Source organism: Solanum tuberosum, unplaced genomic scaffold, assembly GCF_000226075.1.
Source record: "Solanum tuberosum cultivar DM 1-3 516 R44 unplaced genomic scaffold, SolTub_3.0 scf00355, whole genome shotgun sequence".
NCBI classification, from domain to species: domain Eukaryota; kingdom Viridiplantae; phylum Streptophyta; class Magnoliopsida; order Solanales; family Solanaceae; genus Solanum; species Solanum tuberosum.
Genome location: NW_006239277.1, coordinates 109,147 through 128,900, shown reverse-complemented (window position 1 = coordinate 128,900; position 19,754 = coordinate 109,147). Strand labels below are relative to the sequence as shown.

Here is a 19,754-nt window from a genome sequence, read left to right as displayed (position 1 = left end):
AATTTTCCATAAACAACTTCTCGTCTGTAGGTGTTGGAGTATATGATGAAAAGAATTCTTTGTTGGCACAATTATGGCATGAGGCACCAGAATATATCCACCACTCTCTTGGATTTCTAACCAAGTTGCATTCTGAAAGCATTGCACAAAGATCGTCCATCTATTCTTTGGATTCAGCCAAATTTGCTTGATCCTTCTTCTTGTCCTTCTTGGGACCCTTGCATTCAGTAGCCTTATGACCACGTTTGCCACAGTTGAAGCAGCTTCTATTGAATTTCTTCTTAGGAGGATTGCTCTTTGGACCAGATGCTTTCTTTCTTTTCTTTGATTTTGTGGGATCTTCTTCAACAATATTTACTCCTGATATTGCTGAATTACCACGCGACCTCTTTTCTGCGGCCTTGTTATCCTCTTCGATTCTCAGCCTTACCATGAGATCTTCAACAGTCATCTCCTTGCGTTTATGTTTCAAGTAGTTTTTGAAGTCCTTCCACGATGAAGGTAACTTCTCAATAATGGTAGCCACTTGAAAATCATCATTCACAACCAATCATATATTAAAGATTATGTGAGTATTAAGAATAAACTTAATATTTCCAACATAGGTATTAAATAAATTTATACCTTCAGTAAGGAGATCATGGATTATGACCTGCAATTCTTGAACTTGGGTGACGACGGTCTTACTGTCTATCATCTTATAGTCCAGAAACTTTGCCACAATAAACTTCTTCATTCCGGCATCCTCTGTTTTGAACTTTTTTTCTAAAGCATCCCAGAGTTCTTTTGAGGTTTTCACATTACTGTACACATTGTACAGATCATCCTGCAGGCCACTCAGAATATAATTTTTACACAAAAAATCAGAATGTGTCCATACTTCTGTTACCAAGATTCGTCGTTCAGGTCGGAGTTTCATCTGACATAACATGAACGTTCTCATTAATGAACCTCTGCAGACTCAACGTAGTCAGATAAAAGAACATTTTTTGCTGCCATCTCTTGAAGTCGACTCCCGAAAACTTTGCAGGTTTCTCAGCCGGTGCTAGGACAGCATTTGAACGATTGTGTGCAACTGATGTTGTTGCAGCACTTACTGTTCCAGCATTACTGTTTCAGCATTTACTCGACTTGAATTAGTCATTTTTCTGTCACAAATGGCAGACAATTTAGTATGTGAAATACTACCAGTAAAGAGTAAATCCTTACACAGACTGTTTCTGATTTAACGATAAAGTTTTTATGTTCTTTTAATCGTTAACCGAATGAATTTTAAAAATTCAAACAGAGTAGAAAACCATAAAGGTTTTAATCTCCAGAAACCTCAAATACAGAAACCATTTAAATTTCTTAAGATTGTTATCTCCTGTATTCAAGTTAGTCAATAATACAGAAACAGAAAAAAGATGGAATAGACAAAATGATTTTTTAATCCGAGTCCACAGAAATCACTGTGTTTCCTTAAGAAATTTAATCCATCACTGTACCCGAGGTTGCAGATTAATTCCTTCCAAGATAAAACGGATTAACCTGTTAAAGAAGTAGCGGTACCTCAAACTTCAATAACTTCAGCGAACGCAAGAACAGCAACAAGAGCACACACAGACTCAGTCGATCGACAATTTTATTTATGCAAGAAAATGTATGCAGAGAGGAAAAAATTTCAGTGTTTGAAAAAATGAAAAAGACCTCTTATTTATAGCCATTTGCAGCAAGGAACGCGTCTGTTCAGAAAAATCTGTTCAGACCCATTTTTTCCAGAACATTGTGTCCTTTGAGAAAAGTAATGACTTTTCGAAAGGATTACACCAACACCAATCCGAAGCCGAAGCCGAGCGACGATGACGGCGCGAGGGGGCACCTTCTTCTTAACCCTTTAAGAACTAAAGGAAGTGTTTCCTAATATAAGGACAACAATTTCCTTTCTTCTACCAATATGGTAAAAATGACCTTTCATTTGCACTTTTGCAATGATTTTTTATTTTCCCTCCAAAATTGGTTCCCCCACTTTCAGCGGTTATTCCACTTTTCCATTTTCTCTTTTTTATTTCTCATTCACACCTTGCTAAACCCAACAGATCTTGCCATAAAAAGAGATCTAGACCTACGTTGCTTCTTGCTGGGAGTAATCTCGTCAACATCCATTGCTTCATTACTGTTGTCATCTCCACGTTCAACTGATCTCTCTTGCTTACGATCCCATGACTTACTTCGGGCTCGATTGATTGCTAAAATTGGATCCAATCCCAAAGCAGATAACTGTCTTCCCATTCTTTTTGAAGTAAACTCTTTGTCTTGATCAAACTTTCTTGGTACAGTGGGTCGACTCTCTGCGGTGCTCTTCTTCATTCTATGATGTTGAATGAGCAAACTTTTCTTTTTCCGGATTTCAGCTAATGCTGCTTGTTCTTCAGGGGTCAGCTCTGCACCGTCCATCTCATCATCTCCTTCTTCCTCCTGACGAAGACCTTCTTCTCTCTCCAATTCTTCAAGCCTTTGTAAGATATCAGGGTCAACAAAGTCATAGACATTGTGCCCATCTAAAATTTCAGGCATTATATCTTCCTTCCACTCTTCATTTGCTAATAGATAGTGCTTCCTCAAGCTTGCAGAATAAACACCAGCACCTCCATTCTCATTCTCCAAATCTCTCTCGAGCTTCCTTTTCTGTTTCTCAGCTTGCTTTGCTCTGGCTTCCAACACTGCCTCAGGTATGCATGCCGGCCTCTCTTTCTGGTCACGTTTTTTTGGCATATATAGCAACATGGAAGCGGTTCAAGCAGTCATTTAACTTTTCGATTCATTTCAATTCCACCCTTTGATTCAGTAACCTCTCACAAGCTGCATTCTTCACTAAAATTACGCCATCTTCAGTCAAAGTGCTCATAGTTAACAGCACATGACCTGCTTCATCTGTTGCCTCGCCACCTTGACCAATCACTGTCTTCATAGCTTCATCTTTCATCTCCGCGACTAACTTCTTATCTTCCTCAGAAATCCCTTCTAATGGCTGCAAGTCTGTTTTGTTGCATACAATCATCAACGGCTTGTTCATAAAGAGTGATTTGATGCTGTGAAAAAGAGCGGCCTGTTGCGCAATGCTATAGCCACAAGAACCAGAAATATCAAGGAAAAATAACACAGCAGCCCTCAGATGTGCTAGAGCTGTAATACTGCACATTTCTATGATATTACGATCCTCGAATGGCCTATCCAAGATCCCTGGAGTGTCGATCACTTGATATATACCTCAGATATTTGTAGTTAGTATGACCGACAAACAAGGACTTTGTAGTGAAGGCATACGGTTGAACATCCACATCTGCTCTTGTAATCTTGTTGATGAATGAACTCTTGCCAACATTTGGATACCCACAAATCAAGATGGTTCGAGTATTGGGATCAATTGAGGGAAGTCTTGCCATGTGCTGCCTAATCTGTTCCAAATAAGCTAAACTTGGGCCAATGCGCTTTATAATAGTGCACATACGCCCAAGAGCTGCAACTTTCAGGGACTTGCAGCGATAAAGTGAGTCACCATATTTCAACAATTTCACATAATCCTTTGCTACTTTAGAAATCAAATTTCTAGCAGTATTAATTTGGCCAAGGGCAAGCTTGTAATGGTCTTTGTTGTAGAGCACATGAAGAAGGTTCCCATAGAAATGATGGATGTCATCAAGCCTGGGGAACTCATCAATAATGGTGGAGAGTTTGTCATAGAAATTCTGCTGCGTATATTTCACTTTGCGCATGTAAAATTGACGTATACGAGAGATAGCATATCCTTTGTGCACAACAGTAGGAGTTTGACGCTGGGTGCGAGACAAAATGATATCGACAAAGTCCTTCCCATTGGGAACCACCGTAATCTTCTTAAAATTGTACTGCACCATCTTGACAAAATCAACAGCATAAGCTGGAAAATATTAAGCTTCCTCCATTAATGAAGGTTTAAGCTTCACGAGAGGAGCATTCAGAGAGAGAGAAGTGAAAGCATTTTTATTGAGAATAAACTGAGAGAATATAATCAATACAGTATTGTGTATATATACACTATTTCAGCTAACTAACTTGATCTGACAGAATAACAACTTAACCAACTAACTCTGTTAACTCTAACTAATGCTAACTGTGTGATTAACTAAATTGTAATCTCATCACCCCTCCTCAAGTTGGAGGTGAGCTGAACACAAACAACTTGCCCAAAAGAGTAGCATGCTTGACACCAGTCAAGGCTTTGGTGAAAACATCTGCCAATTGAGAACCTGTGGAAATGTGTTGGAGTGTGATCAGGCCTTGTTGGAGCTTGGTTCGAACGAAGTGACAGTCCACCTCTATGTGCTTAGTTCGCTCATGAAAAACAGGGTTCTTAGCTATGTGAACTGCTGCCTGGCTATCACAGAAAACAGATATAGGCAAGGAGCACTGCACTGTCAGCTCATCAAGTAATCTTTCCAGCCATACCAATTCACCAACTACTTGTCTCACAGCCCTGTACTCAGCTTCTGCAGAAGATAAGGAGACTGTGGCTTGTTTCTTAGACTTCCAACTAATGGGACTATCGCCCATGAGGACTAGGTAACCACTGACTGACTTTCTTGAATCAGGACAAGTAGCCCAGTCTGAATCACAAAAAGCACTGATATTGAGGTCAGGTTTAGTAGAGACAAATATTCCCAATGTAGGGTCTTGTTTGAGGTATCTTAGGACATGATAAGCAGCCTTCAAATGAGGTTCTCTGGGTGATTGCATGAACTGACTGAGGTGCTGGACACTATATGCAATATCCATTCTTGTGTTGGAGAGAAAATTGAGCTTGCCAACCAACTTTCTATAGTGAGTAGGATCTGATAATAACGTGCCCTCTGTGGCCATCAGTTTTTCAACAGGATCAAGTGGTGAAGTAGTGGTCTTGCAGTCAACAAAATCAAACTCCTTCAGGAGGTCAAGAGTGAACTTCCTCTGTGAAATGAGGACACCATCAGGTCTATATAGTATTTCCAACCCCAGAAAATAATGCAGTTTCCCTAGATCATTTATTCTAAACTGATCATGCAAGAAGGGTTTCAAAGAGGCAATTTCCTCCAAATCAGTCCCAGTCAAAATGATATCATCGACATAGACAGCAACAAACACCAACGAGCATCCCTGCTTCTTATAAAACAAGGAATAGTCAATGTTGGAATGAGTGTACCCTTTTGAACATAGGCTGCTAGCTAGCTTATCATACCACTGTCTACTGGTTTGCTTTAAGCCATATAATGACTTTTTCAATCTGCAGACCATGCCCTTACCAACCATTGCAAGTCCTTGTGGTAATGTCATGAAGACCTCCTCATTCAAATCACCATGGAGAAAAGCATTATTAACATCTAGTTGATACAAGTCCCAACCCTTTTTAACTGCCAAAGAAATGAGGGTCCTAACAGTAGTCATCTTTACTACAGGTGAGAAAGTCTCATTGTAGTCTATACCAGCCTATTGTGTATAACCCTTTACTACCAATCTTGCCTTGTACCTCTCTATACTTCCATCTGCTTTGTACTTAATGTTATACACCCATCGGCACCCAATAGTATGCTTGTCTTTAGGTAAAGGAACCAACTCCCAAGTGTCATTTGCATATAACGCCTCAAATTCTTGTGTCATTGCTAGTTGCCAAGCAGGATTTAAAATTGCTTCTTCATAAGATGAAGGCTCACTGTCATGTGGAAAAGTGTGAACTAGCTGCTGACTATTGGGGCATAGGGAGGTGAAACAAACATAGTCATGATTGGATATAAATGAGGTGAGGGAATGTGGAGCAGAGGTATTAGTGTTAGAGGTGGAAGGATGAAGCTTAGGTAAAGTGTAATTGTATTCTTTCAGGTAATTGGGAGTGTGGATGGACCTGGTTGTCCTTCTAGGTTCTGGTGGAGCATCACTAAATGAGAGTGGAGGTGCAGTTACAGGTTGTGTACAGGTATTCAGTGTGGCTTCAGTAGTAGTAATGGGAACATGATCAATGGCAATTTCTGGTGATGCATGAGAGTTCAACAGTTCATCATGAACAAAAATATTATTTGTACCAGGTATGTTAGACAATTTATCAGGATGATTAACAAGCGAATTCATGACAGAATTAAAACTCGAATTAGGAGGAGCAATAACAAAGGGAAAAACAGTTTCATGAAAAAAAACATCCCTGGATACATGAATTCTTTTGGTAGCCAAGTCTAGGACCTTGTAACCTTTTGTATTATAAGGGTATCCAATAAAAATGTGTGGTGTGGCTCTTGGTTCAAATTTATCCTTGTGATTCTTCAAAATGGTTGGAAAACAAAGGCATCCAAAACTTCTAAGGTGGGAATAGGTTGGCCTTTGGTGATACAGTAGTTCATATGGAGATTTGTTTTGCAACAGTTTTGTGGGTAGTCTATTTATGAGATAAGTGGCAGTGAGGACACATTCGCCCCAATATCTGATAGGTAGTTTTGATTGGAACAAGAGTGCCCTTGCTGTTTCAAGGAGGTATTTGTGTTTCCTTTCTACTACACCATTCTGTTGAGGTGTATAAGGACAGGATCTTTGGTGTATGATGCCTTTTTCTTGGAAAAAACAAGTTGCTTCAGCACTTGTGAACTCTAAACCATTATCAGATCTGATAGTCTTAAGTTTAGTTTGGAATTGGGTTTCTATAAGCGTTATGAAGGCCTTTACAGTTTGTAATGCATTACTTTTGCATCGGAGTAATTGAGTCCAAGTGGACCTACTATGATCATCTACCATGGTTAGGAAATAATGATAACCATCATGAGTAGGCACATGATATGGTCCCCATAGGTCAATGTGAAGTAGTTCAAACACATTTGTGGTTGTGGTAAGGCTGTCAGGGAAGGGTATTCTGGTTTGTCTAGCCATGGGACAGATGGTGCAAGTAAAAGGTTGTTTGTTTGAAAAATGTATTGGTATGGTAGAAATACCTCTCATCTTAACAAAAGGTACATGTCCAAGTCTAGTATGCCACAAAAATTCACTATCCTGAGCATTGGTGTGGAAAGAATTTACAGCAAATGAAGGAAAATTATTGACAGAACTTGAAGAAAAATCAACAGTGTAAGCTTCTTTATTAGAAACAGGAGAACCTTTTACAGTAGATGGTGAAGCTTGACACTCAGGCCCAATTAAGACTTGTTTACTTTGAACTAAGGAAGGGACATGTTGGTAATTGAAAAAACTATCAGTAGAACAACAGAGGACAGAAGATAGACCACCAGAAACTGGACCACAGTTGTGGCATTTTGGGCAGAAAAAATACAATCCATTCCTAGCTCTACCAAGTCCCAGAGGGCTCTTCAGAGAAGGGCCCTGCAATAGACAAGAAGAACTGTTAAAACTGACTGTTCCTTTGAGTTGGAGTGCCAAACAATGAACTGAAATCAAATTAAATTTGAAACTAGGTATGAATAAAACTTTGTACAGAGTCAATGTTGAATTCAAACAAACATCACCAATTTCAGTTACCTTGACTTTGTATCCATTTGGTAAGGTGATCAAGGAAGGATAAGGTAGTGTTCTAAGGTTAGTTAAGGCATTTTTGGTGTAAGTCATGTGATGTGATGCTCCTGAGTCTATGATCCAAGAATCAGCAGCTAATCTAGTACATTTACATGATAGATTACCTATCTCAGTAATTGAAGAATAGCAAGCCAAAATACCTGCTAGGTTCACAGCTCCACTAAGCATATTTCCTGAGCCATCAGTCCCATTTCCAGCTTGCAGAGATCCCAAGAGGTTAAGCAATTGCTCATATTGGCCTTTGGACAGATTCAATGACATTTGCCTCTTTGACTCATCAGACTCCTCATTGTGATTCTTGTCATCTTCAGAACTGTATGCATTTGCTGCAGAACCTGAGCTTCTTCCCTTAGGAGGTCTAGAATTGGATGGATAACCATGAAGTTTGTAGCACCTATCCTTGGTATGACCGGTACGTTTGCAGAAGTCACAAAACAGATTTGATCTATTACCAGTGCTAGAATTACCTCTGAAGACAGTGTTGGTGTTGGGATTTGGACTATTAGTACCTCCTCTTGAGGATGCATAGTTGGTCCTAAAAACTCTGGATCCTGTAGCAACATTAGGTGAAACAGAGGCATTTAGTGAAGTGGATTCCAAAGTAGTGTGATTGTGAGGTCTAACTTCCCTTTGTCTTTCCTCCTGTAACAATATAGCAAAAGCTTGTGCCATGCTAGGTAATGCAGGCATCATGAGAATGCTTCCTCTCACAATAGTGTACATCTCATTCAAATCCATCAGAAAATATACAAGTCTCCTATCCTGTTCAGCTTGGTGCATTTTGGCCTTACCACCACAGACACATACACAAGTACAGTGGGAGTGAACGTCAAGAGTGTTCATCTCCTCCCATAGTTTCTTCATCTTCGTGTAATAACCAGTGATATCCAAAGTTCCTTGAACAAAATCATTGATCTCCTTTTGTAACTGATAGAGTTTACAACCATTAGTCTGGTCATATCTTTCTTTTAACTCAGTCCAAAGTTCCATGGCATTGTTAACTTACTGTAAACTGTCGCGCAAATTAGGTGAGAGGGAATTGAGAATCCATGAGGTCACCATATCATCACACCTCTCCCATTGCGAGAAGAAAGGATCTGTAGAAGTTGGCTTAACAACTTTCCCAGTGATGAAACCAGTCTTACTTTTAACAGATAGGGCCCTGAGAACAGCTCGTCTCCATGATCTGTACCCAGTTCCATCAAAAACAACTGGTAATAATGTTGAACCTGCGTTCTCAGAAGGATGCAAATAGAGTGGACTACTGAAATCTATTTGAGGAGCAACAACTGGTGCATCACCCATGGATGAAAATTGAAGATCAATGTTGGGGACAATTTCAGGATTTACAAAGGGAAAAAAAACAGAAGAGAGAAAACGAGATCTAAGGAAGTGAACACAAAGAAACAGGGGAACAAGAAATCACGAAATCCCTAAATCACAGATCGTGAAATCGAATCGAAAGAAGAAGAAAAAAAAGAAACTGGATGTGCAATACTCACGAAGTAATGCAGATGCGGAAAACAGAGAACATCCCTTGCTCTGATACCATGACAAAATCAATAGCATAAGCTGGAAAATATTAAGCTTCCTCCATTAATGGAGGTTTAACCTTCACGAGACGAGCATTCAGAGAGAGAGAAGTGAAAGCATTTTTATTGAGAATAAACTGAGAGAATATAATCAATACAGTATTGTGTATATATACACTATTTCAGCTAACTAACTTGATCTGACAGAATAACAACTTAACCAACTAACTCTGTTAACTCTAACTAATGCTAACTGTGTGATTAACTAAATTGTAATCTCATCTTTATAATCTGGACTTGCAGTATAGAATTGAGAGTGTATCGATGGCTGCAAGAGAAGTCGATGATGCATTTTGTAAAATTCTTGAAGCATCCTATTTTGACGTTGTCATTTAAATGGCTTGGGACGAAGGAAATATTTAATTAGAATCCACTTTCGTATATATATATATATATATATATATAATATTATGCCAAAATATTTGAATTTGGTTTTTTTAAGACCATAACGTCAATTTAAAATATTTGAAGTTAGGTCTTATCAAGGCAATATACTTCATACAAAAATATGTTTGAAGTTGGTTTGGCAAACCATTATATATCCAAATCTCCATGGCTACAATTCCAATGAAAAATAGCTAAAGTTGATATAGCAAACCATACAAATTTTCAAATAAAATTATCTGGCGTTAGTTTTCACAAAGCCACACTTCAAATAAAAATGTTTAAATCAGACATAATTTTTCAAACATCAATCGTGCACATCTGAAATTGAGCTCGAAGCAAATAAACTTGCAAACAAAAAAAATGATCATCAAATTAAAATTAAATAACTATTTCAAAAGCAGAATTTGACTTTGTGTAACTTGACTATCCAAAAAAAGAAAAAGAAAAATAAAGGAAAATCTCGTGTGTTTGGTTGAATATCATCAAAATTCATAACAATTTTTCTTAAAATATGAATTTAATAGAATAAATTTTTTATTTAGCAAACATAAAAATCATATTTGTATGTTATAGCTATAGTTTGTATAATTGCGCTCCATACTAAATTTTATGTTTGCTATGGCTATTAATCTATATATTTTGGTATACATATACATAAAAATTTGTATTTGTATATTTCGGTATACAAACTAAAACATAGTAATTGTATATAAACAAAATTACTACATATGTACAACACATATGTGTACCGAATGGGTCTATTTGTATATTTCGGTATACAAATGGGTCCTGTAATTAATTTTTATCCAACACATATGTATATCAAATGAGTCTATTTGTATATTTCGGTATACAAATTGGCAAAAAACATGAAATGTTTGCTACGAATTACAAATAAAAGAAATCATGGCTATAGTATTTAATTTGAATTAATAGTTTGCTATTTCATACAATTTTCCCAACTTAATATCAAGTCGCATGCCATCGTCTTTATATATCTTAATTAATAAGTTATATAATTTAATTTGTGTACATCGCTTTTGTATTTTTTTTTAAATTCATGAAAATTTAATTCGAATATTTGTAGAATAATCACTATCCTTTTATTACTAGTTCTACTTCATGAGAGGGCAAAAATAACGTCATAGCATTTTAATTTGTTAAATATTTCAATTAATTAGTGGCATTCGTATACCTAATTATTTGACCCAAACAAATATTTTAATAATTTCAAAGTATGCGTTGCAATAATATCATTTATGCTACTATTTAATATCATTGGTTTGATCATTTAGATGGAATTCTTTTATTTATGCTCCATCTCAAATTATCTATTGAGTTTCTCTTGTATATGTGCCTTTTTAAAATTTATTATTTGGGACAATTTTAAAATTACCCCATTTTAACTTGAGATATAATATTTATCTTGTAGAAGAATTGACATTAAGGATAAAATTCGGATGAAAAATTCATTTTATCTTGTATTTTTAAAATGACAAATAATATAAGATAATTATTTTTTGAAATCACGACAGATAATTTGTGATTGAAAAGAGTATCATTAATTGTGTAATCTTTAAGTAATTAGTTTGCTTTCCAAATATGTTGGTGGTCTCTCATATATGAATTCAATAATGCAAATAATAATAACAACAAATAAATAAATATATGTCCAAAAATAATACTAATAATAATTAAATAAATATACGTCCAAAAATAGTTTAAGTGGTAAAATAAAATCTATTCATTTTCCTATAGGATATAATTACGAATTTTGAAGAGGTTCAATGTATCCAAACATATTATTATCGTCATTAATGTCCCTCTATTAAATTATATTTTCGATTGGTGAATAATTCGACTATATGTTCATAACATATATATTGAATTATTGATTTTGGTTCATGTATTTATTTTGTTATATATATATATATTATGAGATATGCTTCATCATGATATCCGGAGAATTGATAAAGTGAGCCATATTTGAACTAATTTACAAGAATTATACTTTTTTTTTAAAAAAAAATTAAAACCTAGAATAAACATATTTCATAATAACGTATTATATATTATTTTATTCAAAAAAAAAATCAAACGGAAAAAAAGTTGATGGTTGACAACATTAAAAAGGAATTTGTTATTGTGGAGAACATTTTACCCTTAATTATATGTAGGATACATTAACAATTCTCTGTCAACTTTGTTCATGTACGAAATTTGATTAAGCGTGTTATAAAGTTATAACTATGAAGAAAAAAATTATTTTTATACATGAGAGATCTACAAAAACTATTTTATTTTATTTATTTCGTAAATATCGATCCAAGATATCTTAGTTCCTGACTCTCAATCTAAAATGGAAAGATATATAAATATTGAGGATTCATACTACGATGTTAATTACCACTAGAGAAAATTAAATCATCCTCACCCATTTCTAATATTTTAGATAAATTACCACTAGAGAAAATTAAAGTGTTACTATAATCAAATAATCAGTCAACAAATGAAAAAAATGATTGAGTTAAGCAATAATAGATTAAAACTTGGCATATATGGGTGCAACTTGCAAGTAGGACAATATTACATGAATGCTAATTATTTCATCATTAATATAAGGGATGTGATAGGTGGGATGTAATTCTCTATGCTTAATAAGTTAATCACAATTCAAACTCATAACACATGATTTATTTTGCCCCAATAAATTTCATAATTTATTTTTTTAAATAAGCTATACCATTGTCATCGAGCTCAACAATATTTCTAACTTGTGATATTATGGTATATCTTATATAGCACTTCACTCTTCTCTCCTTTTTCGGAACCAAAATTTATTTAATGTGATGTGTGCACTATTCTACTAAAGCTTGCCAACCTAAGCATATATCGGACCATCTTTCGTTACGAAATATTACATAATTTTGAGCTATGAAAATGAAGAGATTTCTAATATATATTTAGGGACACCCCCTACCCCCCCCTACTTAAGGTAGTAAATTTTTCATAACTCATATTCATGACAAATATTGCTCGTTTTGACTCAACACACCTTATAGATTTATCCATTGACCATCATCGAGCCCAACAATCCCTGTTGTGTTTTGTCTTGTATATACAACATTTTTCAACGTGAGATTTATTTAATATGTCAATTTATATTACTCTTTAGAAACTTGCCAATTTAGATACATATCAATTTACCTTCCGTCATAAAATGTCACATAATTTTGAATATAAGATGATTTATCAATTTACCTTCCGTCATAAAATGTCACATAATTTTGAATATCAGATGATTAAATATAAAAATATATATCATCTAAATTGACTTCATTAATTAATTAGGTAGTTGTAGGAACATGGTGACTGGGGTGAGGGTGATGTATGTTGCAATTAAACCAGCCATATTGCAACTAGTAAACTCAACTTGGTAAAGCTTCTTTGTTTGAAGAGGCCGGACATTTAATATAGTAGGTACTTTTTTTTCGATGTTCGTTATCTGTATCGGATATAAAGCTCGACTAAAACTAAATTTACAATTGCAAGACTCATCTTTTGTGGCGTCGTTCGTAACAAGATTATTTTTTTTCATTTCAGAAGTTCAAACTCAAAATATCTAGTTAAGAATAAGATTAAATCTCAATCATGCCATCACGATCCATATTTATCTAAAAGGATGCACTTTAATTAGAGAGATAACGACTTTGGCTCAATATTTATGAATTATGATATATACTAGACTAGTCTATCTAGACGGCTTGCCTTTTTATTCCAAAGTAGCTTTCCTCACTATTTTTCTTCTTTGAAAGTTGTTATTATAAAAATAAATGGATCTAGGTCAATTATCAAATACTACTTTATAATGGATCGAGATAAATATTATTCTTGTACTCAATAAAGTCTTATGATAATCGAATAATTCAAGAAAGAACAGACGGTAATTCAATAGTCATATAAGAAAAAAAAAATATCTACTACTCCTAATAATCATATACCTCGTTCATATTTATAGAAATAGTCAATTAATAGTTATTTACTTTTTGAACATTTTTATAATAATATTATCATGGAGTTTCACTGGTAAAATTAAAAAACATTATACTGGTAATTTTTTTGAAAAAAAATATTTTTAATTTTTATCCTTTAAGCTCGCACCTCATGAAATCCATTAAAGAAAAGAGCGCTCTCTACCAAAAAAATCATTTCAAAAGCCCAACTCCCACAATACAATTTTCTCACTGTCTTTTCAACTATCGCATGATATAAGACGAGTCAATATGAATTTTGTTCTTTTATTCAATTTTATAAATGACTGAATAATTCAAAGAAAGGGTTAATTACTTTACAACAAAGTTTTATTTTATACTGAATGTCTATGTCACATAAACAAAATTCTATAAATGAGAGAAGTAAAAGTATTTAACATGTGGACCATTTTAAATAGCTGGATAATCAATTACTGGGTGAACAAATTAAATTCGTTGACAATGACATTATGTTAATTAACTAAAAAATAATCAAGACAAAGTCAATATACATTTTTGGTCTTGTAGTAAATATGTTATATTTTAAATAATTTTTAAAAGTATATATGTAGATAGTGTGTGTAACAATAAAAAAAAGTATGTATGAAACAATTAGTCATTTTGAAAGATTGTGATTATATGTATACAAAAAGGATCAAACGTACAAATTTCAAATAAGTGAGTCTGATATCATTTTAAAGATTAAAATTAAATTTTATCAATAATAAAAGAATAAAAAACGTTGTTAACCTTAGTTTTATCAAAAACGTTGCTTCATATGACATCTGAAAAACAAAATACATTTAGTCTGATATCATTTTAAAGATTAAAATTAAATTTTATCAATAATAAAAGAATAAAAAACGTTGTTAACCTTAGTTTTATCAAAAACGTTGCTTCATATGACATCTGAAAAACAAAATACATTTAGTCTGATATCATTTTAAAGATTAAAATTAAATTTTATCAACAATCAAAGAATCAAAAACGTTGTTAACCTTAGTTTTATCATTTTATTTATTCAGATGTCATATAAAAGCAAACTTAAATTTATTAATAATTGGGAATTATTTTTTTCTTTCGTTATTAGAAGGGTCCACGATACTTATTGATTGAAAAAGAAGTAGGGTTAATGGGCCATTTTGATTCCCCTTTTTTCTTTATCCTCCCCCGATTTGGTTCAGAAAAAGATCAACGCAAATATCTTATTCAAAAATAATTTCTGAAGTTTTCCCTTATCCGAACGGGACCTCCTTGGCGTGTGATAGCTATGTATATATATATTGCTTTATAGTATATGGATTTTACCCATAAACACAATTTGACAACTATATATGTCGTTATTATCTCGTTTTTTTGGGCATACTATGACATCAACCTCAAGCTATCAATTTATTTTTATTTTTTTCATTCGATATTTGATAACTGTATCGAAGTTTGACTATTTCGAATTCGTGCTGAGTAGAATTTCATTTAGGAGATAGGAATTACTAAAAAAAAATTCATATTTAAGGCTCAAACATGATATCTCTTACTTAAAAAAGGAGCAACTTTATCTATTGCGTCACATCCTATTCGGTTGATGGTAAACTATTAAATATTATTTTTGTTTGATACACCACAAGTAGTGCATAACATAATTAATATATTGCTTTAAGAGTCAAATAATTTGATTTTAATTTTTAGCTATTTAACAAATCAAATGAACAAAATGCCGTCCACTAATTAATTAATCCTAATATACAGAACCTTTACGAATTTTTTATTTTTTTTTAATCCAACTGTCAAAAATGTCCTTTTTCTTTTGTTTAAATAATTTTTGTGTATGGACGGTGTAAACGTATTACTAAAGGTAACAGCAAATATACAAATTTCTTTAATATTGGTTGATAATTAATCTAGAATAAATGGTGAGTAACTATGGTTAAAATATATCACATCGTATTATAACAAATATTTTTTTTTAACAATATTACACTATAATGATGAAGTTTTTCTAGAATCAATTTTTCATGGTATTTTATATTATATGTTTATAACTATACATATATATTAACCAAAAATTATTCAAATAAACAGTGTCGTTATAAAAATATTATTTTACTTATTCTCAAGCTTGATTGAGATTAGCGTGAAAATAAGAATGTTAAATCCACATCCTTTGGAAACAAAAGTCCTCATGCTTGCTAATTTTCTAAGAAGATTACTAGAGAAGAGTCGACATTGCGATAAAATAAACTCTTCTCTCACTTTGTTCGAGCTGATGAATTATATCCAGTGCCCTCTCACATGATTTTTATTCTTTATAATACACGAGACTACCAAAGAAAATTCAACTTCTTCTCAAAGCAACAATTAAAAGAGAAAATATCAATTTATTGATCAAAACTAATCCCGAAAGTTATAGAATTTTCTTTGTTTTCAATAGTAGCAACTATAGTTTTAGTTCAATATCAATCGGATTTCTAAGCACTAGTATGTCCTTTCACCTATTAACTCATAAAAAGAAATATAATTAACCCATGCATTTTTTGTGGGACGAGAAAAAAACTTTTATTTCCTTGTCTAAGTGACAACCTAGAAAGCCTAAACAGTACAAGAAATAAGGCTATCACCTATTCATAGCACCCAAATATGACACCATTTAAAGATTTTTTAAAATATAAAAAATAAGTCAAAAAATATTTTGAGGATTGAAAAAATGACTAACCATTATATAGAGAAAATAACTAGTTAGGGTTATTTTTGTATTGCTTTGACTGGAAATATATTTATTGGTATATGAAGATAATGACTACCTTTGACTATTTCACTTTGGTACATTTGAAAAATGTTAATTTTGTCCAAAAGATATTTAATGTTATGCTGACAAATTCCTTTTTGGAGTCTATCAAATAATAGAATGTATATGATATTAGTATAATATATTTATTGTAAGCAAGTTGGAAAATATAGAATTTTAGTCATGTAATACTGTCTTAATTTAGTTACACAAGAAGGGAGGGAAAATAGTACTTGAACAATTTTAGTAAAAAATTGTCTCAACTCTTAACCAAATATTATACTCAGCGTAATAGTGAAGTCTGAAAAAAATAAATTTTTTATTTATATCTCTATAGAGTCAAATATACTCTCAACTCAAAAAAATGAATTTATCTAGAAAAGAATTGCAAGAAAAAAAACGAAATGATAACTAATTAAATATCAATATATAGAGTAAAATGAAGCAAACTCTTAATTGAATGATATCTATAGTATATAATTTACAAAAAAAAATTATTAAACAAAATTCATCGTTCATGAAAGAGTTATTTATAAATACTTTCGAGTAATTTGAGATATATAAATATATAAAACAAAATCTAAATTTGGTTAAAAAATATGAGACGACCGACTAGCATAAATTTTATCATGCTTGAGATTAGAACTTGAAATATCGAGATGAATTTTCTGAGCCCCTCTAATTTTATGTTTAAGAGGTTCAAAATTTCTATATATGCATAAATTTAAAAATGATCTTATATCTACCATTTAATATTTTACGGAAGGAGTTTGAGTGACCCTTCAATACCTTAAATTCGCCTCTACTTATAGCATTTTCATTGATTCAAAAATAAATATCTAGAATAGTTTGTCTATCTTATTATCAACATGATAAAATTAAAAATAAAATATATCTTTATGAAAAATTATTAATTACTACTATATGTTACCATATGAATATATAGTTGTGTGTATAAGAAAAAAAGTCAAGAAAGTGATGCAAAAGACTAGTTGATTGACCATTAATTTGTAGCCAAAAATATCATCTCTTCTAGAGAAAGTGCATGCATAATTAATATCTCATCCTAATCTAGTCAACAAATATATATGAAAAGAAATTAAAATTTGGATATTGCTTTATTGATGCATATCAAATATAATAATTCCAAATTGATCCATGCATTTTAATTATGGCATTGATGATTCAATTTCTGACTTTGTAAAGTCAAAATTCAGGAAAAGAAACAATGCAATTTCAAAATTTATTAATAATACTTTTTAAACTTAAAGTAATTTTAAAAAAATACTGAACAAATAAAAGTGAACGAAAAAATCGTCAACGCTGAAAAAGTAATCCAATAGTTATTAATTGAAAGTTGTGACCGTGTACATATAGTGTGGAATAATATAATATAGGATGTTACATTTATTAAATTGTTATGACCTACTAGATAGGTGGGGTGGGATTAAATTAAAGTGCAAGTGTAGTTTGTTTGACTTGTTGCAAAAGTATAAATTTAATTCTTTTGTTAATGAATATTCACAAAAAAATGGTCCGTGATTTAATTACACATTTATAATATTTATATTATTATTCTATATTTAATAATAATATATTTTTACAAATAGTCCAACTATATCACATTTCCTACATAGAGGGGTTGAAAACACTCAATTTAATTAATTAAAGATTAAATATATCAAATTATATGTTACAGAAATTAAAATCAAAATTTATCAATAATAAAGGGACCAAAAGTGATATTCTCTATATATGTATACTAAACCGTGTCTTAATTAAGACTAATAATAAGTACAAGTTTTAAGTAAATAATCGCCCTTTACAAAAGTCTAGTACTTTCATATTTTAAACAAGTTTTCATGTGTCATATATATAAGTTTTATTTTGTTTTTCATAAGGTATTTTGTATTCGTTTTGAGGTTCAACTAATTTGAATTTGCGTAGAAAAGTCTTATATTGAGAATAACTCACAAGAGTACTTACCATTTCACCACAATAATATAAGTTTTAATATTAAAATTTTGTAAATATTGTTAAATGATATTGCCTTAAATAATTTGTAACTTTGCTATAAGGCTTACGACATATGACATGTACATTCATTGACTAATTACCAAAAAAAAATAAAGAAACAAAGATTGATAAAAAATAAAAAATTACCAAAATTGTGGACACATTTTTTTTAGGAAAAAAAAATCAAGAAGAATGGCACGAGAATTTGGGATCCATCTCCAAATATGTAGTTGACTATTTAAAACGTAACTATTGGTTAATTGATCACATTGATTAGTATAATCTAGACTATTATCTAGATATTAATAGTTTGTTGCTCGAATTCTTTATTTATCATATTTGATATTCATTCAAAAAAATATTCTTAAAAAATCTGAACAATACAAATTAAAAATTACCTATGAGATTGAAGATCTCAATTCCTCCATATCAATGGATTATATATTATTTTGATTTTTCCTTAATAATATATATATATATATATCATATGCTATTTCATTCTACCAAATAAATATAATTCAACATTTTTATCACATGTATAAACATATGTTTATTTGTGTGGTTCTAAGGGTTTGAAAAAGAGCTAAGGCAAATGGGGCCTAAAATTTAAAGTGGAATCTATAGAATTTTGATTTTTTAATTAAAAAGAAAAATCTATTACAATGTGAATAACAAGACAGTGAGATCTTTTCTAAAAAAAAATTTGACTAATGTTTGATATTTATTTTTAAAAAGCTTAGTATAACTTATCAATTCATAATACAAATATATTTAATGTGAATAAATTTTAATCATTTTTCTTCTTTAATACTTTGATATCAATAGTTTTATCTAATTAAAACAAGAGAAAAATATATTAAAGAATATGGTGAAAGTAATGATTATTGGAGCAAGGTAAAGATCGTTGGCTATTTTGTTGGCCTTTTCTTCTAGAAAAAAAGAGGTAAACTCGCCTTAAGTAGCAATTTCGACTATATAGAGTAAAATCTCGTTATATTTTGCAAAATAAAATAAAATAGAATTATCTATTTTTTTTCGAAATTTCTTGCAAAAGTTTAGCACATCATTTCGAACCAAGTCAATCGAATGCAAGAAGGACCACCAATGGTTTCTCCTTTAGAAAAACTACTCCATATTTAACGGTTTTTTCTTACTTAAAATAAAATAAAATAAATAACCTAAAAGTATCTTAATTTGATTAAACACGAAATTTAAGTATTTTTCTTTGACTGAACACGAAAATTAAGGGGAAAAAAAAGATTTTTAAATCTTGTGATTTTAAATTAAAGAAATGTGTAATCATTTAAATTTTATGATATTAAACTTATCGTACAAGATATTGAAAATTTTATTAAATATAGAAACATTGGTTTTGGAGTGGTGGGT

General features: G+C 31.9%; 1 protein-coding gene and 1 pseudogene across 1 annotated transcript; both read right to left on the bottom strand.

The window, feature by feature from the left end:
• LOC102578716 (nucleolar GTP-binding protein 1-like) overlaps positions 1–3,896 on the bottom strand; it is an 8,233-nt pseudogene extending 4,337 nt beyond the window's left edge.
• A 274-nt stretch (positions 3,897–4,170) lies between these two features.
• Positions 4,171–5,439, bottom strand: LOC107063410 (uncharacterized mitochondrial protein AtMg00810-like). Its single transcript, XM_015315264.1, has one exon. It carries the CDS (start codon positions 5,437–5,439, stop codon positions 4,171–4,173), a length of 1,269 nt encoding a protein of 422 aa, XP_015170750.1.
• Between the last annotated feature and the right edge of the window lie 14,315 nt (positions 5,440–19,754).